The sequence below is a fragment of the Talpa europaea genome (genome assembly GCF_964194135.1).
Source record: "Talpa europaea genome assembly, chromosome: 2".
Lineage (NCBI taxonomy): Eukaryota > Metazoa > Chordata > Mammalia > Eulipotyphla > Talpidae > Talpa > Talpa europaea.
This window is the reverse complement of record NC_140068.1, coordinates 67,870,456-67,896,554: the sequence shown is the minus strand read 5'-3', so window position 1 is coordinate 67,896,554 and position 26,099 is coordinate 67,870,456. Positions and strand designations below refer to the sequence as shown.

Genomic DNA, 26,099 nt, shown 5'->3' with positions numbered 1-26,099 from the left:
CATGCTTCCCTCCTTGAAGTTGCCAGGCCAAATTAGACAGTGGCTGGCTGCTCTGTGGCGATGTTAAAGTTTGAGACCTAAGTGTCAGGGATTGCAAGGAAAGCAGACAAAAACAAGTATTTACTAAGACCTGAGGATTATCTTGTTTAGTTAATTAAGAAAAGTTATAGAGGGGTCCATATCAGCGCATTCCTTTTAGTATGCCTATTAAGAGTAAACACAAACCCTCTACTTCATATTACCTGATTTGCAACCAGGTCTGTGGCCCTACAGTATAAGTTTCAGCATATGTGCTTTATTAATAATTAAAAATAGCTAATTCTAGTAATCTGGTGACATTTCATGATTATAAGCCTTAAAAATTTAATCCAAGTACAATTTTTTTTCTTCTATATAGAATGTTTACACGTTAAATATCAAAGGCACTTTCAGGTTACATGATAAACAAAAATACATTAATAGAGACAGGATTATTTATTAGTTCCTTCAGTTTCTGTGTCCATGGTGATCACCAAGAGCCCAACTTTGCACTTCTCCTTTGGCAAATAACGTGAAGAATATGGCACCAAATACATTAATAGCAGCAGCAATAGAGAAAACAATTTGCCATTCTCCAATAGTGTTCTATAGAGAAAGAAAGAAAAGAAATACAAATGAAAAAATTTTTTGTTTGTAGTTCAATTAGCAAAAAAGGTGGTGTCACAAGACTATTATAATAGTAGCATTATTTGTAAAAGCCTCATGCCAGAAACAACCCAAATGTACAACAGGGAACTGTGGCACTTAATGTTCGGGATGTGTCCTGAGAAATGTGTTATTAGGCAATTTTGTTGTGTGAAATTCATAAAGTATAATTGCACAAAACTAGATGGTACAGCCTATTACACACCTAGGCTATATGGTTTAGCCCACTGGGACCACAGTCATATATGCAGTCTGTTGTTGACCAAAATGTTAAGACACATGACTGTATTTGTTCAATGGAATATTATACAGCACTAGAATGAATGAGCTACAACACCACAGATACATCTCACACACAAATGTTAAGTAAAAGAAGCCAGATACAAAAAAGTACATATTGGATGCTTTCATTTATATGAAGCTTAAAATGAGACAAAACTAATCTGTGGTGTTAAAAGTCAGAATGGTGATTCCTTTTAATGGGGGTCAAAGAGGAATGGCAGGAAGGGGTACCTAGGTGCTCTGCAAGGTAGTTAATGTTGTTTCTTTATTGGGTACTGGCTATAGGTATGTATTAAATTTGTAAAAATTTGTCCACCTGGATACTTAGGATTTGTGCACTTAAAATATACATGTTATACTTCAATAAAAAGCAAGGAATACACTTTAATTTTAAAACAAATAAAATGTGTACATGTCTTTGGATTCTGTATAAGTAGGGAAGTATTATGCCTGTATATCATCTCCCAAGTTGTTACAGGTGAGAGGTATAAAGATGGAGATGGACTCTGAAGTTCAGTTTTTGAGGCCTGGCCTGCAAGACATACATGGAATTTATTCAATAAGAGATCATCAAAAATAATTGATCAATGCATAATCCAGTGGTATAAAAACTTCAGGCAGTTATCTAATTTCCAGGTCATGTGACTAAGCTTAATGCCATTTTTAAAATTCTTATAGTTCCAATGTAACCAGAGTACTACATTTGTAGCATTTGTAGCATTTTTCTTATAGCAAAACAAACAAAAACCACCAAAAAATCCAACAATCAGTAGAATTAATTGGCAATGAGGCAGCAAAGGAAAGTCACTAGGAAGCTAGTATAAGGTCATGTATTTAGGGAAAAAGAAAAATATGCAGAAAGCAAGGAGCCCTTTGTAGTTGTACTATTCTGAGATGAATATACTTTGGTGAAAAATAAATCTTAGCACTCTTAATTTTAATGACTATTTAGATATGCTAACAATGTATAACTATTCTAGAGGTAGAATCAGTTAATCATTGCATTATTTACCAGGAAAATGTTTGACAGCCTTTTAGAATTCCTAAGACAAGGCTTCACTGTGGTCTACAGAATAAGATAATACCTCAGTTTTTTTGGTGGCAGTGAATGACTTAAAATCAATCAATTGTACTAAAACTCTAATATAGCTCCTAGTTGTTTTTTTTAACAAAAACTCTGCCATTTTTTAGAGAATGCTGTTTTGTTTGTAGCAAAAGTGAACCTTACACACTTTCAGCTTTTTAAAAAAAGATTTATTTTTACTTATTTATGCATACAAGAACTGGGGTGAAGGCCAGAGGTGCGGGGGGTTGGGGGGTTAGAAGAGTCACCAGAGACAGAGTGGGGAGCAGAACAGGCAGATCTACTGAAATACACTGCTGAGGAGAGCAGCGAGTGAGACAGGAGAGGTCTGCTGTGCCATGTGGGTTGCTCCCTGGCCAGCAGGGGATCGAACTTGTGCTGCAGAGGCTGTGGACAGCTTCATAGTGCTGTGCTCAACCCATGAGCCACCAGAGAGGCCCAATAGCCCTAAGACTTTAACCCCTGCACCACCAGGGAGGCCCTATTTCATTATTATTTATAATCATTCCAAAAGTTTATGAAGCAGTGTAGCAAATTTTTTTTTTAAAGATTCATTTTTTTAAAATTTATAAAAGGACTGGGGCACAGACAAGATGCACGGAAGGGTGAGAGGACTCACCAGAGACAGAGCAGGGAACAGACCAGGCAGACCGACGAAACACACTGCTGAGGGGAGCAGCGGGCACGACAGGAGAGGTCTGCTCGCCATGTGGGTTGCTCCAAGGCCGGCTGCAATCATCGAACCGGCACTGCAGGGGCTGCGGACAGCCCCTGCAGTGCCACGCTCAACCGCTTCTGCCACCAGGGAGGCCCGCAAATTTTAATTGTAAGCAGTTATAGTGGTTAAAGCAAATTTTTTCTTTTTAGAAGTAATATCCTTGAATAACTTTAAATACACATTTTGTAATAACATATCCAAAATCCAGTTTAAGTTCTTACTTTATAAACATTTAAAACTTTAGGAGTTCATGACTCCCTAGCAGAAGTGCTAGGATTATCAACAATAAGTGAAATTAATATATAGTAATATGTTGACTTAGGTTCTTCTATTGGCAGAATGTTCCATGAAGATTAAATATTTCTGATATACCCATATTGAGACACAGCATTTTAGAAGAGGGGGAAAGAAACCCTTTCCTAATAATCCTTTTCAATTAAGTGAGAGGAAATAGTAATGAGGCATCGACTCATTCAAGTAAGGAATTGGAAGTGGTAGGAGTGGAGAAGAAATAGGGACACTACCTGTGGAGAACATATATGTATCTGGAATCTGTATATCTGGTAATCATGTATCCTGAAATTCTATGGCTTAGATTGTGTTAACTTGATCACAAAGACAAACAAATAACAAAAAAAGAGTCTCTTCTAGAGGTTTAAGGCAGTCTCTTGAATATGTTAAGCTAGTCCATTAGATTTTTTTTTAATAGAAATGGAGTTGGAAGGGGTCATTGAGGTCATTTATTTCGATTTCTCCTACAATATAGGGAGTCTTTTATAATGCTGAGTTTCTGCTTACTGATTTGGCTCTTTGCCACTGACACCTTCAGGTCAGACCAATCTGGGGCCCATCCTGCTTCTAAAGGCTTGCTGTACAGTTCTGAGTATCAGCCTTGACTACGCCTCTGGCTGACTGCTCTGTGTTCCTAGTCCACAAAACTGACTGATTCCTACTCTGTGCCCAAAGCACTCTGCACATATTTCTTTCTACAGTAGCTGTCACACTGCATTTTAACTATGCAATTATGTATAATCTCTGAAAGATGAGCTTCTCAAGTACAGAAGCTTGTTATTTTGCCTTTAAATCCTCAGTATTTAGCATGTTAATAAGCACTCAAGAAACGCTTGTTGAATACATGTTTGATTATTTCAGGGCCTTTAAGGTAGTAGACAGACAATTCCATGAAGTAACAGCATTAAACAGAAAAACTGCCTATTGTCTTCTCATAACTTCTCTCTATCTTTGTGGAATTGCCATGAATAAGTCACCAAATTTTATATTGTAGTCCTTGAAATGTGTGAAGACACCTATCATGTATTCTCAAGTCTTATGCTCCTCTAAACAGTCTTATTTCAGCTGTTCTTCATTCATTCTCACATGATTTCCTAACACCTCACTTTTGTGGATCCACCTCTTGAATAATTTTACATTGCCAATTTTTATTTGTTCAAACCAAAGACACAAGTTATTAATGTGGTATAAATCATGCTAAATACAGTTTTAGCCATGAGATGTTCATTTAACTTAGTTCTATGCTATTTAAAACTCCAGCAGTGTTCTTTGAAAATATAGTTCCCTACTCTTTAAGGCATTTAGCATTATGCTACAAAGAACTGCATATGAATAAACATTGAGAATTTTATACTTAATTACAATATACTCAACTTTGTCACAGTTGTGCAGCTCCAGGTGAACTCTTTAAACCTTTTCAGTTTAAAAGCAAATTATCTACTTACATCAGGGGTTAGACTTTTAGCAATGACAGGCCCAATCATTCCGGGAACAGTGGCAAATGTGTTTGTGATGCCCAGGAGGATACCGGCATACCTGCAGAAACATTTTCGAGGGGGTTTATTATTGTGTTATACATTTTAAGTAGCTTTTTTGTTTTTTAAAGATTGTATTTATATATACAAGAACTGGGGTACAGATTAGAGGTGCGGGAGGGTGAGAGAATTCACCAGAGACAGAGAAGGGATCAGAACAGGCAGACTGACGAAATACACTGCTGAGGGGAGCAGCGGGCGAGGCGGGAGAGGTCTGCCACGCCATGTGGGTTTCTCCCTGGCTGGTCGGGAATCTAACCCACACTGCAGAGGCTGCGGACAGCTTCACAGAGCAGCGTTCAACCCTCTGCACCACCCGGGAGGCCCTATGTAGCTTCTTTTGATAGACAGTTACAGCACTCTCAACCTGTATTCTTCCGAAATTTTATGTCTAAATGAAATGTCTTCTAAAAATTGGACTGAATGATTAACTGCTGGAAAACTTGCATTTCAATAGTTAATTGCCATTATATAGAGGAAAATGACCACTGAAATGTTTCCTTTTATAGTGATACAGAAAAGTGCTGAGATATGATTTATGCATGTCACTATCTAGACAAGAAGTTAGATTGTCTTATTTAAAATATTTTTAAGCTAAAAAACAATTTACTTCCTGATTACATTTATTTTATTGTTGAAAATCCAAAAAAAGAAATACTATAATACTCCCACAGAGGTAAACAACATTTTGTACATATCCTATTTTTCTGTATATTTCTAATATTTTATTATAGAAGTGAGATCATATTGAACAAACAACATCACAACTTACTTGTCCCATGTATTACATGTTTCCTTGTAGCTCAGTCCTTGCACACTATCTCAGAAATAGGCAAGTTGACTCTACAATGTGTTTGTATTTATACGTATATATATGACCAAAAAATGCATTTTTAATTAGTTCAGAAAAGTTCTCATCTATGTGAAAGGTAAATGTGAGGGCAGTAAGATATTCTTATCTATGCCTAGATGCAAATCTTTTTATTTATTTATTTATTTAAAAAAAGATTTATTTATTTATTTATTTATACAAGCACTGGGTACAGTCAGAAGCGCAGGTGGGTGAGAGAATTCACCAGAGCCAGAGCGGGGAGCAGAACTGGCAGGCTGACGAAATACACTGCTGAGGGGAGCAGCAGGAGCGGCAGGAGAGGTCTGCACGCCATGTGGGACCTTCGTCGGCCAGCCAGGGATAGAACTGGCGCAGCAGGGGCCGCGGGCAGCTTCGCAGCCCAGTGCTCAACCGCTGTGCCACCTGGGAGGCCCTAGATGCAAATCTTCAATAAAAGACTTCCAGCCTGTATTTGGGAAATGCTAATGATCTGTTGATTTCTCCAATATGTAGGAAGGTAGGTAGACTAAGGAAGGCCACCATACCCAGGACCTTCAGTAGGTGCTATCTTAAAGAATGAAATCCTTATCATTTTCTATATATCAGTCATATTGGACTGGTAATCAGGTCACCTAAAAATTCCTGACCAAGTTCCACCAATAACCATTTGCATCACCTTGGGCAAGTTAGTGACAGATTTATTATTTCTCTTATTATTCATGTGTTCATAGATGTATACATGTAACACATCTGGTGGTCCCTGCTGAGCTCTCCACATCCTGGCAATTATGTGATTTTTTTTCTTTTTTTAGTATGGAATGTTTTGTGAATTTGTGTGCCATCCTTGTGCAGGGGTCACTCAAATTTTCTCTCTATTTTTACAATTTTTGGTATATATGCTGCCAAAGCAAGCATTAAAAAATTTTTTTGTGTTAACACACACATGGAAACATACATACTATATACGGTTTGATGGACTTTCACAAAGTACACACAACTCTGTCTGTCACTAGTATCCAATAATTTTCAAATATCTACTGATGTAAATTTTTAAAGGACATTTTATAGAAGGTTGAACTGCCTCTCAGACTGTATAAACTTTAATTTGTATTTTTATAATACTGTCAGGTCACTCTTCTCCTACTCAAAAACCTACAAGGATGATTTAATGCTTAAGAACACTGTAATCTGCCTGATTTGCAATGGCCTGGAGTTGGTCAGCTATTTCCTCGGCTTGCACAATAACTTCAGATACAGATTGCTGTCATTCCAGCTGCTCACTTCGCCCATGCTTGTTCCTGCTACTTACCTTTATTTATACTAGACACTCTGAAATCCACACTCATTCCAACCAAACCACTTGTTTTGACAAATCTTGTATGAAGGTTTCTCTGTGTGGTTCAGCTTATATTGAACTCTGTCTTCTCATAGTCTTTAGTGTCCTTAAAGCTAATATTATGGGTTTTTAGGAGTTTTCTAATTGCTAATTCTGATTTAATAGTCTCATTGCAAAATCACATTTTATTCCCTCCGATCATTTCTGGTGCCCAGCATAACATATATGTTCATTCAATACATGCTGGCCAGGGAAGTGGCACCTAATTGGCAGCTTTTCCAGGCCCTGTGCCTGGACCCATGGGGCCCTGGCTGCACTGATTGCCAGAGTTTTGTCCCATGGAGATTAACACCATTCTTGGGTATCAGCTCCAAAGAAATTTCCTATAAATGGACTCATACAGAGCATAACCTTTTGGACTATGTGCTAGAGTTGCTGAACATCATTCCAAGTTTTGTGCTATCAATAGCTAGTTCCTTTTTTATTGTCCTCTCTCTTTCTAATTGAAGAAACTGGGATATTTGTCCTGTAGCTATTCCTACATTAGGGATTTTGTAGATTGCATCCCTGAGGTATTACTTAACATAATTTTATGTCCTCTGCATTTCCTGTACACTGGTAGTATCTGGATTCTAGATCCTAGAGGATTCACTATTAGGTTTGATATTTTTAACAAAAAAACCTAAAGGTGTTAAAAGTTAGCTAACCAAGTAAATGACATTTTATTGCTTTTCATAAAAACCACATAGGCATATACAAAGTACAATTTTTAATTTTTAAAATTCTGATCAAAATTAAAGAAACTTGATGTTTTAGTAGTCTACATAGTCTTACTGTGGGATATTACTATCCCACATTATTATTATTATTATTATCTCAAAACCTTGGTTGCAGACTACTGATCTGAAATTCTCCCCACTTAGGATACTGAATTGCGTCCTCCCAAAATTTATATGGTGAAGCCCTAAGTCCTGATGTGACTATATGTGAAGACAGCGATTATAGGAGGAAATTATGATTAAATGAGGTCATATGAGTGAGACCCTAGCCCAATAGCACTGGTGGCCAAGAGGAAGAGAGAGAATGCTCTCTGTTTCTGTGAGCACTTATCAAGGAAAGGTGAACTTGACTATGCTGCTCCCATGCCCTTGGATTTCCAAACTCCAGAACTGTGAGAAAATAAATTTCTAGATTTTAAGCTACCCATTTTATGGTATTTTGTATGGCTGCCTGAGTTGATGAAAATAGGACCTGAATAAAAGTTGTGCTGAACTTAATTCAGTGATCTATAAACATATTTTTATGTTCAAAACTCAAGCATACAGGATACAATAACAAAACCATGTGACATGGCTCTTTCTGGCTTATGCCTGATATGGAGCATAACTCAAATTAACCAAGCTTGGCCTAACCTGTCTTTTTTTTTTTTTTTTTTTTTCTTTTTTTAGATTGTAACACCTTGGCAGTAGAAGAAACTGACTGCAATGCTGCCAGGCCTTTTCAGTGACAGATATTAAGTGCAGATGAATGCTATGGCATTCTAAATGTCAGCACCAAGATCTCATTCAAGTATTTATATTACACTTGGCCAGGAAGGGCCTTGAAAGATTGATGACTGCTTGGAAAACATATTGTATGGAATCACTCTGTATTCTATGCTATTGAAGTACTAGAATTCTGTGCAAGTAATAGTTAAAAACCTGCCAATTCCCTTGACTCTGGACAACAAAATCTCTATTTCAGTCTACAGAAGAAAAGTTTAGAAAATGCCACACATATATTTATACATTAAAAGGAAAGCTGTTTTATTGAAAAACCTTATATCAGGCACAATACTAAGTATTTTATATGTATTATCTCATTTTAATGGTAAAATTGACCCTATCAGGTAGGGATTCTTAGCTTCATTTCATAGATGAAGAAAGAATATAAAATGTTATCCAAACTGATTCCAAATCAGTACTTAGCAGTATACTTTCATAATCTATAACACCATGTCTTTGAAAATATATTATCATTGAATTTAATCTGTAGGAAAGATCAATTTTCTCATGATTAATTTTTCACCACAATCCCAAATGCTTAAAGCTTAAAGTACTATGGTTCTCGAGTGTTCTTGTTCTAACTAGCAGAGTGTTATCCACTGAATGGGCACTTCATTGTTATCAATGATGAAAAGCAACTAAGCAAAACATAGTCATAAGATATGTAACCCATCCAGTTAACCAAGCCAGAGGGAGGGAGAAATAACGATCAATAGTATGTTTTGAACCAAGAAATTCTAGGGGGAAAATGAAAACTCAAAGCTCATCTAAAGGACTGAGTCAAAATATAAAGGACAGAAATAATTTTGATGTTATTACCTTACATTTGTACAGTTACATAATTTTAAAAATTACACATGGTGTTCATATACATGTATGTTGATCTCAGCCATAAATCTCACACCTCGGTCAGTTAAAAGCAAAGTACAGCAGTTTATATCACCATTCTCCTAATATCTACAAGCATTTATGCCATTATTTATGTTACTATTTGCTTTATACCATACCTAGATAAATGTCTTTTCTAATTTGTAAGACTTACAAAATGTCTGGGTTAGAGTATATGGTTCAGGAAATGACCTTATCATCCTCCAAGTCAGCTTAAGCTACACACATGCAAGCAGGGAACATATTACTTTCATGTTTGTGTCTTAAACATTTGGTACAGTGCCTTGCACAGTGTTATTAAATGACTATATCTATTACTCAGCATGTGATGACACTGAAATTTAGTTATGACAAAGCTACCTAGTTGCACATCCAATGTGTCTTTCTCCTGAAGAGCCTCATGGGAAATCTTGTTGAAATCCTGATATGCCACACATCCAGTGTTTTCTCTATGAAACTAAAATATGGCAAGAAATTAGACAGATTTGCTATTTTGCCTCTCAGTGATTCAATGGTGGGTGCTTAGTGATGAATATTTTCTTCTCTAAAAGCTCACTGATTATCCTTTTAACACTTTACTTGGACTGACTGGTGACCTTGATTATGACACAGGAAATAATAAAGTTTACTGTATTATGTACAAGCACATTTTTATATTATGAAGTAAGTATTCTGTGTGTATATGGTTCTAATTAATTCTCATAATTTTATAAGATAGATACTAAGGATTTTCTTTCCTTTTCTAGCATCCACTTTCATCATCTTTTGACAATAGATCCGATTTCTATTTGTTTACCCAATTTGTATTCATTGCCAGTTAAAGAGAACAGAGTGGGACACTTGCCAGGATGTGAAGGATTTGAAGTAAAGGAAAGATGGTAGGAGACCACCTCTTTTCTCCAAAAAGAAATTCATAACCATTATTTAAAAAAATTAAGTACATAAAATTTTCTGGGTCAAAATATTCACACAGTTCCCTCCTCTAGTCTGATAACTGGTACAAAAGAATTCTAGAACATTTCCAGAAAGGGAACTGTAGAAAGAATTTCAGGTTCAAGTTTTGGTTCTATCATTTACAAGCTATGTGGTTTAACGGATATCATTTGACTTTATCAGTTTCCTCAGCCATAAAATAGGTCAAGAGTACCCATTTCATAGGAATGTTTTAAGGATAAAAACAGATTCTATTTGGGGAAGTAATTTTCAAACTATCAAATGCTAGACAAATATATTTGCACATTGGTGTTGGGCATTCATCCATCTAACCAAATGCCTATTATGTGCAAGCATCATGGTAGGCCCTGAGGATGACAGTCTCTGCCTTCCCAGAGTTCCTATTCTAGCGGTAGACTGACACAAATTACAATGTGTTATATGCACTAATTTTATGGGAATACTGTGGACAGAGGTGATGATAATTATAAGTTTAAATTTTAAAATAACTTCATGCTATATTGTATAAAGTCAAATCTTATTAAAGAATTTAGAGCAGTCAAATTCATAAGGCAGAAAGTAGAATTTTGGTTGCCAGGGACTGGGGGAAATAGGGAGTTAGTGTTTAATGAATAAAGAATTTCAGGTGGGGAAGATGAAAAGTTTCTACAAATAGACTGTGGTTAATGTTTGCACAAGAATGTGAATGTATTTAATCACAAAACTGTACGCTTAAAATGCTTAAAATGGTAAACTTTACGTTATGAATATTTTACAATTAAAAAAAAAATCAATCACAGTAAATATTTATGTTAGTACTTACGAAGGAGCAATATCCAGATGGTTAATGCTAAATCCAGAAGAGCAAAAGCCTCCCAGTGTTGTTGATATGGTTAGGAATACAACAGCCAAAGAATAATTACAACCTATATATCCAGCAGCTACCAGGAATACTGCAGGTCCAATCATTCCTGGAGTTTAAAAATTATGAAAAGAAAAATGGGCATCTAGCATTAGTATTTGCTTGCTGTACATTAGTATAAATCTGACATTTGATGTTACTGCCACCTACAGTATAAATGTTATAACTGCCTAGAGGACTCTAAATTATATACATAGTTTTGCGGGAGGGAAAAAACTAGAAAAAAATAGGCATGTGAAACTAATATAAAAGAGAAAAACTTTATTATATATTGTTATTAAATCTTCATGTGGTCAGGACTAAGATAAAGTTTTATAATATCAGCGAAAAGAGAAAGAAAAGACTGAAAAATATGGTTCTAGAGAGAAGCAATAGTTGAAACAGAACATGATTTAAAATTCATATCACTTAGAAAGATAAATAGTAAACTCTGTTGGTTAAAGTTAGGAAAGCACTCCTTTAGGCTTTAATCATTGTTAACAATATTACAGTGTGTTATAGGTAGTTAAGGATAAAATATAAACAACATGAAGGGAGTTAATGAGAGGCTGCTATTTTTGCTGTGTGTCTACAGCAGTACTATCCAGTAACACTCAGCAGTGATGGAAATGTTTTATTTGTATATACTGACACTGAGGAACTTATATTTTAATTTCAATTAAATTTAATAGCCACACATGGCTAGTTGCTAGACATTCTAGACAGAGCAGTCAAAAAAGGAAAAATCAGATTGAACCTAAAGGAATCTATATCACTTACAAACATAGAACAATTTCTTGAGAGTTGAAGTAAGTAAGCAGTGGAACAGGACAGCACCTTATAGTGGAAGGTGTTTAGAAGATAACTGAGAATTATCTGAATAGGGTTCTTTAGAAATGCAATGACTGAGATATAGCCACTGGTGACTTCCAGGGTCTCTACTTACTTGAGATCCTTCAAAAAAAAACCAAAAAAAACCCAAAAAAACAAAAACAAGCAATTGTCCTAGATAGTTTTAAATTTGCCTTTCTGAAAGCAACTCTGAAACACATGATTATTTGTGGTTCCTTTGATTTATAGCTCCTCATTTGGTATGAGGTTAGTCAAAATTTTCTGACTCAATTTTAAAATGTATTCACTTAGAAATGTATTCACTTATTTTTAATGTAAAGTTAGAACTGAAAACAGTGATTGATAACATCTGCAGTCAGTCATTTTTAGTAAGTCTGTAGTGGTGACAATAGGCTATTATGTAAGTCTCGATCTTGAAATGCAAGATTCAAAAAAGAACCATCTGGCACAGAAGTGCACTCATAAATCATACTGTTTCGGTATGTGAACAAAATAAATGACTAACACTATCATTTTCATTTTGCTTTGCATAGTAAACACAGTAAATAATTGTAAACCATAACAAAATCTGATTTATCTCACTTACCTATAAGACTAAAAATTCTTCGAACACTTATAGTTGAAAAATTCCACTTTCCCCTTAAAGTGTCAGCAGCTTGACCAGATAGGATCATACACACCCAACAACCGAAATAAGGTAGTGCAGATAACAACCCATTCTGGAAAGAATAAGAAGGTACTGGATTATTTGTGGTGGGAAGAAAGTAAAAATAACATACACACACACACATCCGATACCACTTGAAAACAAAGGAAACACATAGTGATATATGTTAATTTGTATATAGAGTAAGCGCATTTTTAGAAGGATTATAGGATTCAGGTCAATGAAGTTCCTCAAAGCCTGTTTCAGAGGGAACCAAACGTCCCCATAGTTCAGTCTGGTGAAGCTAATGTTGAATGTTATTTTGGGACTTGGGCTATCACTGCAGTGAAAGATAAGCCTTCCTATTAGCCTATGAACTCTCTCTGCTGAACAGCTTTTGTTTTCAATTTTCACTTATTTATTTTAAAATTCTTTTTATTATACAATATAGATACAGAGAAACACATAAATCAAATATACAGCTTAATGAATTATTCTAAAGTGAACACCACCTAAGACAGGTGCCTGATGTACAAGCAGAAGCTCTGAGCTGAGCACAGGGGCAGAGACCACAGAGGGAACTCTATTTTTCACTCTTTTTCTCCTTTAAGTTACTACCTAAACAAAATGAAAATACCAGGAAATATGAAACAGAATTTATCGTGGAAATATATTAATTACATTGTGGGGAATGATTTGGCCATCAGCTTTTTTTGAATCTTGTGAAAAGCACATAATCCTCCGGTGGAGAAAAAAGAAAAAGTTCTTTCTTCTATTCATTTTTCCTCTGCACAAACCTGAGAAGACTAAATAGACTACTTCTAATAAAAACAATTGTTTTTCTAGTCTGAGATAGAGGGGTACACTGTCAGTGTTATACAGACACATAAAAAAGAGATATTTTATCAGTGGTATTTTAATCCGTTGATAATTCCATTTAAGCATCATTAATGATCTAGACCAGGAACATTTGCTAATGTTTTAATTTTGAGTTTAAGATTTACTTTTTTTCAGCATCGTTTGTAGTATTCTATAATCAGATATCATATACTTCTACTCCTATTATAATTTTATAGCTGAAGAATTTTTTGTTTCTTTCTGATGTTAAGTAATTTCCTATATAAATTTCATCCCATTTGGACTTCTGTTTAGTATGATCACATCTATTGTTCTTTGTGGCAAAATCTTTTTTTTTTTTTTAATATTCTTTTTTTTTTTTTTAAATAGAGGCATGTTTTATTTATTTATTTGTTTGTTTGTTTGTTTTGTTTATACATGCACTGGGTACAGTCAGAAGCGCGGGAGGGTGAGAGAATTCACCAGAGCCAGAGCGGGGAGCAGAGCAGGCAGAAGGACCGAAGTACACTGCTGAGGGGAGCAGCGGGCGGCAGGAGAGGTCTGCGCGCCATGTGGGACCCTCCTCAGGTGGTCGGGGAGCAGCCGGGGATCGAACCGGCGCCGCAGAGGTCGCCGGCAGCTTCGCAACCCAGCGCTCAACCACTGCTGTGGCAAAATCTTAACACATGAATAAACTCTAGCAAATAGAGAATGGAATTTTTTGATCCTGGTCTTGTTGCCTAGCAGGATGACTGATAATTTGTCAGAATTACATTAAAGTTCCCATGTTAAAATCTCCTCCAAAAACCTAAAACCACTAAAACTGTTGACATTTACACATTCCATGGACATCTTTTTCAGTTGTTTAGTTTTGTTTAAGGATATGCCTCCTTGTATTCATTTATTTAAAAAATTGATTAAAAATATTAGTATATAAAATAGGATAATGGATGATCCACCACACTCATTGAATTGTAAGAAACAAGGCACTAGAACTGAAAAACTAGGACCAAAAAAGGTAAGGGTAACTGATGAAATTAAACTTATATGAAAAAGAAAACTTAAAACAAAGGATCAAGAACTTTAAATTTTTTGAATAATGAAAGATTATAATTTCATAATAAACTTTATTTTATTTTATTTTTGCTTAGAGGAACTGGTGTGTAGGCCAGAGGTATGGAGGGTAAGACGGTTCACCAGGGACAGAGGGGAACAGGCAGACTGACTGTAATATTTTCTTACCTCTTGAACATTGAACCTTAAAATTTCCTTCATATATGTAGGCAATAATGTCAATAAAGTATAAAAAGTCCAGTTATAAGAAAAGTGTGCAACTACAATAGCCCAAAGTGGTAGTGATTTTAGTATGGGTACCCATGGCACTGACTTCTGTGAAGAAAGCTGAAACAAAACAAAACAAAAACAGATACAGTTAGGATAAGCTATAGCTATGTTTATGTATGTTTTGACCTATACCTTATTGGCTAAAATTCAGTCTAGAACACATTTTTAGCCATGATTAGTAAATTTCAGATTCTCAAACTCTTTTGAAATATTAAACAGCAAAATACATCTCTCCAATTCAAAGGGGTTGTTAATGACATCCTCACTTGTTGATTTAGTTATAGTGTATTACTGCATACTACTGTTTATACCTGCCTTTTAAGTGGATGTAAGGATTTTATTAGCCATTTTTATTTAAAACAAGTCTCACAAAATCAACAGGATCTTCAAAAGATTCTTATAGAGAAAGAGTTCATAGAAGAGAATTCTAATAATTATGTAGAAGTGAACACTAAGAAAACAGTGGTATTCATAGTTTTCCTCATATAAGTCCTTTATCCACTGTCTTACCAAGCAAAATAATGGCGGGTTCGCCAAATACAACATATTCAAATGCACCGCTCCCATTAGACAACATTATTACTAATAACTTTTAAGTGATTAAAAAGGTAATTCTTATTAAGATTTATGTATATGCTGTTTAGTTCATCTTATTCACCATAATCAAGCTCTGTTTTTACATGTTTTAAAACATACATAAGTACAGGAGTATGTGTAGTTTACTTATGAGTAAAAACACATATATTCAGATTGTCAGATTATTAACCTTATTATTGACACATGATCAAGAAAGCCTGGAGACCAGTGCTCTGGGGCATCAGATTAATACCCTTTCTACATACTAAGGTTCTAGAGTTTCTTTCTCAAAAGCTAGAGAAATCTAGGTTTCTGCCTTCATGGTTCACTGCTATTTTCAAAAGAAGGACCAGTATTAACCTTCTTATGGCCTTTATCCTAGGGAGTTTTTTTTTTGACTTGATATATATGCTATTGCTCTCCACTATGTGTCGAAGATATTAGGGCTAGGAGGAAGAGAAGGAGAGAGACTATTTGCTCTTTTTTACTAGTGATTCTCAATTCTAGCTATATTTCAGAATCAGCTTTGAAACATCAAAATTAGATGTACCTGAGTTAGGTACTCTACCTGACTTTCTGACCTACTGAATAAAAAAGTCAAACTCTGAGTGTAGGGTTCACAATGCAAGATTAAAATAAGCAAAAAAAAAAAAACACCTAAATCTGAGGTCAGTTCATACCTTAGATCAATTACATTGGGTTGGGGATGAGTGGGAAGTAGGTGGCAATATTTTTAAAAGACCCCCCAGGTGATTCAAAGTGTTGCTCCAGAGATTAAAGTCTCCCACTACACTTCTTTACTTGAAAATCTCTGGGCAGAGAGGAAGGAAAAGAGATTCTAGTCTAGAGATTCTAGTTTGAAGGAATTTGGAACACAGCACTTTTCATATAGCTACAGGGAAAGTGAAATCACACTTCTGTGTTGAAAGGTATGAGTTTCAATGTACCTGATCTTCTGAAAATAAAACATAATCTCAATAATGAAGTCCTCTCTTCTGGAAATCAAAACTTTAATGTTAAATACATAATAATTTTAAGATTCCTGCTATATATATTTATATTTAATTTTTCTAAAATTTATTTTTATTTGTTTATGCATACAAGAACTGGGGTATAGGCCAGAAATGTGGAGGAGGGGTGGTAAGAAGATTCACCAGAGACAGAGTGGGGAGCAGAACAGGCAGATCTATGAACTACGCTACTGAGGGGAGTAGACAGCAGACAGGAGAGGTCTGCTGAGCCATGTGGCTTAGTTACCTGGCCAGGGATTGAACTCATGCCCCAGTGGCTGGCAATAGCTTGATAGCACTGAGACTTTAACCCCTGAGCCACCAGGGAGGCCCCTATACTTATGTTTTTAAAGTATTTATTGCTCTCATAAAAGCTTTTGCAGTTTTCCTCCAGTACTTAGGTTTATAGTTTTTGTACAAGTGAGCAAAAATGAAGGAATTTTAGCCATACTGGTATATTTTTAGAACTTGTAAATATTAATTACATTTTTGATAATCTGAAGATTTTGGAGAATCACCCTACCAAATACCACATACCACATACCCTCCAACTGTATGTGGAGAGTGAAATCAGCAAGATTCTCAAATAACATGTAGTACATTCATACTTGCCCTCTTCCCCAACAACAATTTGGTATCCATGCACAAAGTGTCCTTGTGGGGGTTGTGGGATCCAGCACCTAATGCCAAGGGGCCTGAAAGGAGTCTTGCCCACCAGTACACTGGGCATAGAGATATTGCTCCCAGTTGTGAATCCTGAAGTAGACAGCAAATTGACCTCAGTCTCTCTTTTAGATGTGGTCTGGGAGCCTAAGGAGACCCTTCATATATACTCAGAGGAGAAAAAAGAAAGAATAATAAAAAAGGGTGAAGAAAAGTGTAAGTGAACTACAGGATCCTATCAAAAGAAGAAATCTGGGAATTATTGGAATCCCTGAAGAAGAGAAGGAGAAGTGGGCTGAAAGCTCATTAGAGAAACAATGATAGTGGTGGTCTCCAGGACATATGAGCACATAGGATGAGCACAGCACACGAGGGGCCTGGATGGCAGTGACTGGAAGTGGGACTCCTAGGGAGGAGGAGGAGCAAAGTGAGGAGGCAATGGCCCTGCAACCCCAAGTCCTGATGAGGGAGTGTGCCCAGGGTTTTCTTGAGGCTGTCTCTAAGTCTCAGTGAAGGCAGACCCTCATGTGATGCTGGAGGAACAGGGAGCCATCTTCATCCCAGCACAAATTGTAGAACTGTTTGTGGAGAACACTGCAAATGAAGCCTACTGCTATGCTCAACAAGCTAAGAGGAAAACTCTCCAGAGGAGAGATCTATCCATAAACATTATGAAAGTTCGATCAGAGCTCACATTCTTCTAAAATGCCACTGCTGATAAATGAAAATACATCAGGCAGGATGTTTTTTAATTGTTCAGATCATTTGTGCAGTCAACATTTGATAGTAAAGTAATTTGAATGGAAATGTTTAAGGATTCTTGTCAACTAAGAATACTTTATCTGGCAAACTTGTTCTTCATAAATTAAGGACAACAAAAGCTAAGGGAGTTCACCACCAGCCCTTCCCTTCAAGTAGAAATGAAAGGATGCTAATCAGAAACATGAAAACAAACAACACACTGGCAATGTAAGTATACAGTCCAACTCAGAATACTGTAATACTGCAGTGTGGTAATGTATTAACCACTTACTCTAGTAAAAGGTTAAAGGTGAAAGTATTAAAAATGATATAGCTCTAATATTTTTGTGAAAGAATATATAATATAAAAAGAGGTAAACTGTAACATCAAAAACATTAAAGGGGGGAATAGAAAAGTAGAGTGCATGCAATTGAAGTTGTTATCAGCATAAATAACAGTTATATCCATGTTTTATGAAAGCCTTATGTTTACACAAAGCAACAGTCTACAGCAGATACTTCACAAAAAGAGAAGGGAATCAAAGTATACCACAATGGGAAAACATTAGTTCACAAAGGGAGACAGAGAGGAAGAAAAAAGGAAGGTACTTTAAAGCTTTCAGAAGACAATTAATAAGATGGTTTTAGTAAGTCCTTACTTTTTAATAATTACTTTAATGTGAGTAAATGGATTAATTTTTTCAATAAAAAGGCATACCTTAAACTTATATAATGTTATCTGTCAATTATAGCTCTATAGAGCTTGGAAAAAAAACCAAAAAACAAAGACCAGTCCTCCGTCTAATACATAAGCCTGACATGTGGCAGGTGCTCAAAAGCAATTTATTGTAAGAATACAAGGTCCACAAAAGTTTGGAAAGAATAACATGATGTGCATCTGTTTTTTTTATAGCTTAGTGTTTATTTGTAAGCTGGCTACAAAACTAGTTTTCTTTTCTCCCAATTAGAACTGTGAGATCCATTTGCAGTATTTCCACACTGTAAGTTATATTCCATGTGGTAGTCTTCATTTATAAAAATATTTATGATAAAGATGAAGTTTTAAAGTATTACTAGGAGAAACTATCCAAGTATCCAATAGATTAAAAAAAAAAAAAAACACCTTAAGGGTTTTTTCCTTTAAGCATCATGTCAAAGTTTGTTTTTTAAATTTTTTTTTTTTATTGAAGTGCCACTGATTTACATCCTTGTTAGTGTTTTGGAAGTATAGAACTACCCCATCAGGTCCCCAAGGTTTTATGGAAGCATTATTCAATAGAACTTTCTATGATGATGGAAATGTTCTATATCTGTAATTCCCAATATGGTAACCGGTAGCTTTATGTAGCTATTAAGCCCTTGCAATATGGCTAGTGTGAGTGAAGAGTGGAATTTTAAATTAACTTAAATTAAAATTTAATAGTTACACCAGGTTAATGACTATCATAATGGGCAACAGAGTAAGACCTTAATAAAGTACAAAATAGCTTTTTCTAGTTTTCTAGACCTAGAAATCAGTCTCTTGCTACTGTTTCTAAACATTATTGTCACAAATGACATGTTAATCAAGCAATGCTCTCTCTCTCACCCCATGGTTTTACTATACCTACATTTTGGTAAAAATGTTATGAAAATTCTTATCAGAGATCACATTCTTTTAAAATGTCACTGCTGATAAATGAAAATACATTGGGAAGGATATCTTTTAATTTTTCAGATCATTTGTGTAGTCAGCATTTGGAAAGCAAAGTTATTTGAATAGAAAGTACTGATAACTGAGAAAGCACTCTATTGGAAACTTTACTTACCTATTGCCTATCTTCCTTCCACACAACTGTCAGTGTGAGTTGCCTAAATTAAAACTTTATTCTGTCACTTCGCTTACAAATAATTCACGGCACCTCAGTGCCTAAAGAATTAAAACTAAGCACCTCATTGAGACACACAGAGCCCTACAGGATCTGACCTCTGCCTGGCTCTATATCTCTTGTCACTCTCTGCCTTTTCTTTTCACATGTCAGCAATATCTAATTGCTGCACTTCCTGGCAGATAACCAATTTCTTCTGTACCTTTGCTTACATCATTTTCTTGGCCTAGAAAGCCTGAACATCTCTCACTCCCCCAATTTGCCTGGTTAACTCGAATTTCCCTTTCAAAACTCTGTTCAGACTTACCAGTGAGAAAGAAAAAAGCAGCCCCTGGCTGTTGTTACCTGAACTGGCCTGTTTCTAACAGCTAGTCCATGGTGTTCTTCCACTGAACTTGAACAAAGTCACTCTATAAGCATGATGAAAAGAGAGAAAAATAAGACCACTCCATAATCATGTCTGAGTACAGACAAGACCAAGAATGCTACAAACCACAAAAAGAAGCAAACATCTTCCTCTCCCAGCTAATATGAGTGACCTCTGCTTTTCTAGCAATTATAGCTTTAGCCTACCCTTCTAGATAAAAATGAAGATAATCGTAGAATTGCTACTACTTTCCACAGAACCAATTTCAGTGTAAAACACTGATTCTTTAAACCCTCTTTAAAGTCTTAACAGGAGTCTAAACAAGCTCCTCTCTCAACTCTTATTAGAATTTCCGTGGTTCTATATGGTGTACTTTCTCTTATTTCAACAAACCAAAATACCCAACTTTCTTCAACAATAGATATATTACTGAAGGTCTTTGGTCAGAAGGCATCAACACCTAGAGTATAGTAAATTTGTAAAAAATATTTAAAGAATAAATCCAGTACAGTAGATGACATAATTTAAAGGTGAAGTTTCATGTAACACATCAGTATCTTAGGATGTGTTCAACTACATCACCTGGTTTAAGAATGCAATTTGGGATTCTAGGAAACCTAATCCTCCAAACTTCTCTTGCTTCTGAATATTCCATTTTCTGAAGCATACAGAAAAACAAACTAACCTTAGGTTTTGATAATGGGCAGATTTAGACACATATAAAGATAAAGAAATCTTTAAAAACCTAAAGTTTAAAAGTTAAACAAACAAAAAAGTTTCCTAAGTTCATAAAAATAATGATAAAAACGAAGTATTATATAGGAGGAGGCATGATATTTACCATCACTGTAAGAAAATGTGACAAAACATACCAAGTTTTATGTAGCAGGACTGTTTATAAGGTATCAAATTATTTTTATCTATCCCTTAGAGGGAAAAGTGGGTGATTCATATCATAATCATCAGGGAGAAAATTAAGATCTCAAAGTAACTTTATTACATTGCTGATTTCTTTTAAGTTTTTACCAACTTTTGGCAAAGATGAAGAGATGTCATATTTCTTAAAGTTCAGAAGCTTATAGAGAGATGCTGTACCAAAATTTAAAGACTCAAAAAGAAGTGAGAATGAATAAATGCTTTAATGACTACCTGGTTTTACTATATGTAAAAAGTGAAAGAAGCTTTAGATGAAATATTTTAGTCTTTTTTTTTTTTTTTAAAGATTTATTTATTTATTTATACAAGCACCGGGCACAGTCAGAAGCACGGGAGGGTGAGAGAATTCACCAGAGCCAGAATGGGGAACAGAACAGGCAGATGGACTGAAATACACTGCTGAGGGGAGCAGCGGGCACGGCAGGAGAGGTCTGCACACCATGTGGGACCCTCGCTGGCGGCCCGGGATGGCACCAGCACTGCAGAGGCTGCAGGCAGCTTCGCAACCCGGCGCTCAACTGCCGTGCCACCAGGGGAGGCCCTATTTTACAGTCTTAAACTAATAAAGTGACTATGAAACAAGTAAGGATGTTAAAGACTGTATATATTTAAATTTTCACCAATGTTTTTATGTACTTTTTATTGCCCCTAAAATGCAAATATTTTATTTCCATGGTTTGAATATTGAATTATGACACATTTTTATTTCTGACTTGTAACTGTGCTTAATTAGGTGATAAAAATCTATCTTTAATAAGATATATTTTTTCCTAAAGATTTACTGCAAAGGCACAAGCCGATATATATCCAGCTTATTATTATATATTATAATAAATGTGCTGTTGTCCTAATTAAATCACTTTAAATTAAAATATAGATAAAACATACTAGTTTTCTAACAACATTTTAGAATGTAGCTATAAAATTCCTCTTACAATACATTTTCTACAAATTAAGAAGAACAAACTTAAGACTCACTTGATAATCATTACCTAGAAAGTTTAAAATGACTTAAAAATGGAAATACAGTTTTTAATAGATTTAATATAGGTAATATTGGATTTTCTTAGGCAAAACAAACCAATACTTACATTTATTTCATTTGCTCTACTTTGCCTAGAACACACGCGATAGAAATATCTATTTAAAAAATTGGTATCAATTCTGAGGCAAAGATTCTGAAATTGTATTTAAAATGAGCCACAGTCCATACCTGGTTTCTTAATGATGAAAGAATATATTCCTTTTCAGACTGAGAGATTGTCTTGTGAGTTTCCGGTGTATCACTAACTAACCAGAACCATAAAATAAACCAAATGATCCCAATGATACCTTAAAAAAATAGTTAAAATAAAATTAGAATGCACCAACAGCAATTTTCACATGTCTGGAAAGAAAGTTATGTAACTATAAAATCAATGTAAAATTGCTTTTAGTATTGCCAAGTTATTAAAAGATGAATCCTGCTTTTGGCAACGATATGGATGAACATAAAGGGTATTACGCTTAGTGAAATAAGTCAGGTGGAGAAAGACAAACACTATGATTTTACTCATGTGTTGTATCTAAAGAAACAAAACAAATGAACTAAATAAAACAAACTTTTAGAACAAAATAGTGGTTATCAGAAGGGAAGATGGGTAGATAAGTAAAAGGGGCTGATTTTATGATGATGGATAGAAACTAGAAATCTGATGGTGAACATAAGGTAGCAATACAGATATTGATTTAAAAGGGTATACAGGGGCCTCCCTGGTGGTGTAGGTGGTTGAGTGCCGCACTGTGAAGCTGTCCGCAGCCTCTGCAGCACGGGTTCTATCCCGGCCGGCTGGGGAGAATCCCACATGGCACAGCAGACCTCTCCTGTCTTGCCTGCTGCTCCCCTCAGCAGTGTATTTCGTCAGTCTGCCTGTTCTATTCCCTGCTCTGTCTCGGTGAATCCTCTCATGCTCCCACACATCTGGCCTGTACCGTGGTTCTTGTAAAAATAAATAAATCTTTTTTTTTAAAAGGGTTTTTGCAAGAATTGGGGGATACTTTGTTAAAAAAATAAAAGGGTATACATCTGAAACTTATATACTGTTATGAATCAATATTACTTCAGTAAAAAAGTTGGTTTCAGTTTAGTTTTAGTTTCAAGTTATTCTCAAAATTCTTTAATGGGATAATGCTATCTGTATTATTTCTTTTTTTAATTGTATTTCCATTTTATTTTTATATCATTTTTTAAATGTTGTACTTTTTTTACATCATTTTTCATTTTTGCACAATGTATGCATTTTCATCTTGATTATAGTCCCATAAAATTCCCACCCCTCCCTTGTTTTGATCCTACTCTTTTCCCCACCCCTCCTCCTAGTGTGCCTTTGGTTATCTATATCATTTCATTTTTTTTTTTTTAAATATTTATTTATTTATTTTATACAAGAACCAGGGTACAGGCCAGATGAATGGGAGGGCAAGAGGATTCACCAGAGACAGAGCCGGGAATAGAACAGGCAGACTGACGAAATGCACTGTTGAGGGGAGCAGCGGGCGTGACAGGAGAGGTCTACTGTGCCATGTGGGACCCATGCCAGCTGGCCGGGATTGAACTGGCGCTGCAGGTTGCGGACAGCTTCACAGCGCAGCACTCAACTGCCTGCTCCACCAGGGGAGGCCCATATCTGTATTATTTCTTATATATTTTTTCTTTTTAAAAAATTGGATAAATTTGACATGCAACATTGCATAAATTTAGGGAGTATAGCTGTTAACTTTGATACATTCATATTTTGCAGTGTGGTTGCTGTTGTTTTCAATTTATCATAGGACATACTTATATTATAATATTAAAACTCTTTGTTATACATTTGTACCCTAAACATCATCATTCATATCCTCCAGTCCCTATTTCCTATAAATTTTGAAGAGAACGGCTTTTAACCAAATGATCTTGACTATCAGGATCTACCAGACAAATCTTTTAAAAAATAAATTTCTACAATCTATTATTTCCACAGGTATCTGTTTTTGTTTATTGTTTTTTTGGTTCTGACGTATCATCTTGTAAATGAGATAGAAAAATGAAAGGCCCTGGGACTAAATAAAAAATGATTTATAACTACCAAGTGAGAGCATTCAACTTATTTAGCATGAGAAGAGATATTTTTAAAATATACATCTTTATAATATCTAATAGGAATTTTTGACAGTGAGTATAGCATTTCAGTTCTGGATTCAACAGTAGTTTCTGTTGGGAAATATTCCAAAACTGAATAACATCAGGTCATAACTTGGTTAGGTCATTTTAATGTTATCACTTGAAAAACAGGTATTCAGTAAGTATTTTTTTTTTTTTTTTTAATAGAGCCATGCTTTACTCATTTGTTTGCTGGTTTGTTTGCCTGTTCTGTCTACACATGCACTGGGCACAGTCAGAAGCGCGGGAGGGCGAGAGAATCCACCAGAGCCAGAGCGGGGAGCAGAGCAGGCAGAAGGACCGAAGCACACCGCCGAGGGGAGCAGCGGGCGGCAGGAGAGGCCCGCACGCCACGCGGGACCCTCCTCCGGTGGCCGGGGAGCAGCCGGGGATCGAACCGGCGCCGCAGAGGCCGCGCGCAGCTTCGCAACCCAGCGCTCAACCGCCGCGCCACCGGGGAGGCCCCAGTAAGTATTTTTAGAGCTTTGTGGTTTAGGAAATTATTGATTCACTGAATTGGAATTTTTTTTCTAACTGATTATTAGACTATTATTGCATTTTTGGATTTGTTTCATTATAATTTAGGTTAAGTTTTTGAATAAACTTACCAAAAAAGTAGAAGACATAAGTCCAGTCCATATAAAGGCAAATTATTCCACAAAGAGGAAGAGAAATTACTGTTCCAAGTTGTGCTCCTAGAACAACAAAGATTTATAAACTTTGGAGGAAAATGAATAAAGAGGGGACAGATCTATTGTTTAAAGAAGATAGTAGCTTTAGGAGCTTTAGTTACATGTAAATATAAATCAACCATTCTCTTAAAGGATCATTTATTAGAAACCCCAAAATATGTAAAATGTATGCATTAATATGTAGTTATATTAGTTACAATGATGTGGTTATTGATTGATTAGAAGGCATTAATCAATATAAAACCAATTATGAGCTAGTAAAATGCCACATATATTAGAAATCTAGGTGTCTGAAGAGAGATTCAAAGATGGTCTCAGAGCTAATAAACATAGCATACCTGATGAAATAAAAATGAAGCTTTTAATAAACTAATTTACCTAAAATATATACAAACAATTGTTTCAGATAAACAAATAATTAAATTCATTTTAATCATCAAACACAAGATATCTTAGTAGGTAGTAGGAGCTGAAATAATCAGACATTATTTCCAGTCTCAAATTTTTAGATCATCTAGGAGATAAATATAAACAAATAATTATTACATGTTAGAAAGTATTAAGTGTTGGGCTTCCCTGGTGGTGCAAAGGGTTAAGCCCCAGCACTATGAAGCTATCCACAGCTATCCGCACTTATCGGCAGCCACTGCAGCATGAGTTCTATTCCCGGCCAGGGAGATGAACCCATATGGTGCAGCAGACCTCTCCTGTCTGGCCCGCTGCTCTCCTCAGCAGTGTATTTCAATAGATCTGCCTGTTCTGCTCCCTACTTTGTCTATGATGAACCCTCTCACCCTCTCATACCTATGGCCTACACCTCAGCTCTTGTATGCATAAATAAATAAAATAAATCTTTTTTATTTTATTTATTTATTTATTTATTTTTTTAAAGACTTTTTTTTTTTTAAGATTTATTTTTATTTATTTATACAAGCACTGGGTATAGTCAGAAGCGCGGGAGGGTGAGAGAATTCACCAGAGCCAGAGCGGGGAGCAGAGCAGGCAGAAGGACCGAAGTACACTGCTGAGGGGAGCAGCGGGCGGCAGGAGAGGGCTGCGCGCCATGTGGGACCCTCCTCCAGGGGTCGAACCAGCGCTGCAGAGGCTTTGGGCAGCTTCGCAACCCAGCGCTCAACTGCTGTGCCACCGCGGAGGCCCTTTTATTTTTTTTTAAGAAAGCATTAAGTGTCACAGAATAATCTGGAAGTTCAAATATAGGACATATTACCTCTGACTTCCAGAGATCAGGAAAAGATGTTAAGTGGCACTACTGTTACTTTAAAAAGATGGATAAGATTTGGTACCATATAAACAAGGTAAGAAAGAAGATATAGAGACAGATGTAACAGTATTAGCAA

The 26,099-nt window shown here is 35.8% G+C and overlaps 1 protein-coding gene across 1 annotated transcript in view; it reads right to left on the bottom strand.

The window, feature by feature from the left end:
- Positions 1-486: 486 nt before the first annotated feature.
- SLC17A5 (solute carrier family 17 member 5) overlaps positions 487-26,099 on the bottom strand; it is a gene marked incomplete at both ends in the record, with an annotated part of 49,452 nt that continues 23,839 nt past the window's right edge. Inside the window, 7 exons of the mRNA XM_084227831.1 lie at positions 487-624; positions 4,505-4,595; positions 10,951-11,098; positions 12,467-12,599; positions 14,606-14,764; positions 22,082-22,200; positions 24,658-24,744. Of these exons, the coding sequence (XP_084083957.1) occupies positions 487-624; positions 4,505-4,595; positions 10,951-11,098; positions 12,467-12,599; positions 14,606-14,764; positions 22,082-22,200; positions 24,658-24,744 (875 nt within the window). The remainder of the gene's footprint in view (positions 625-4,504; positions 4,596-10,950; positions 11,099-12,466; positions 12,600-14,605; positions 14,765-22,081; positions 22,201-24,657; positions 24,745-26,099) is intronic.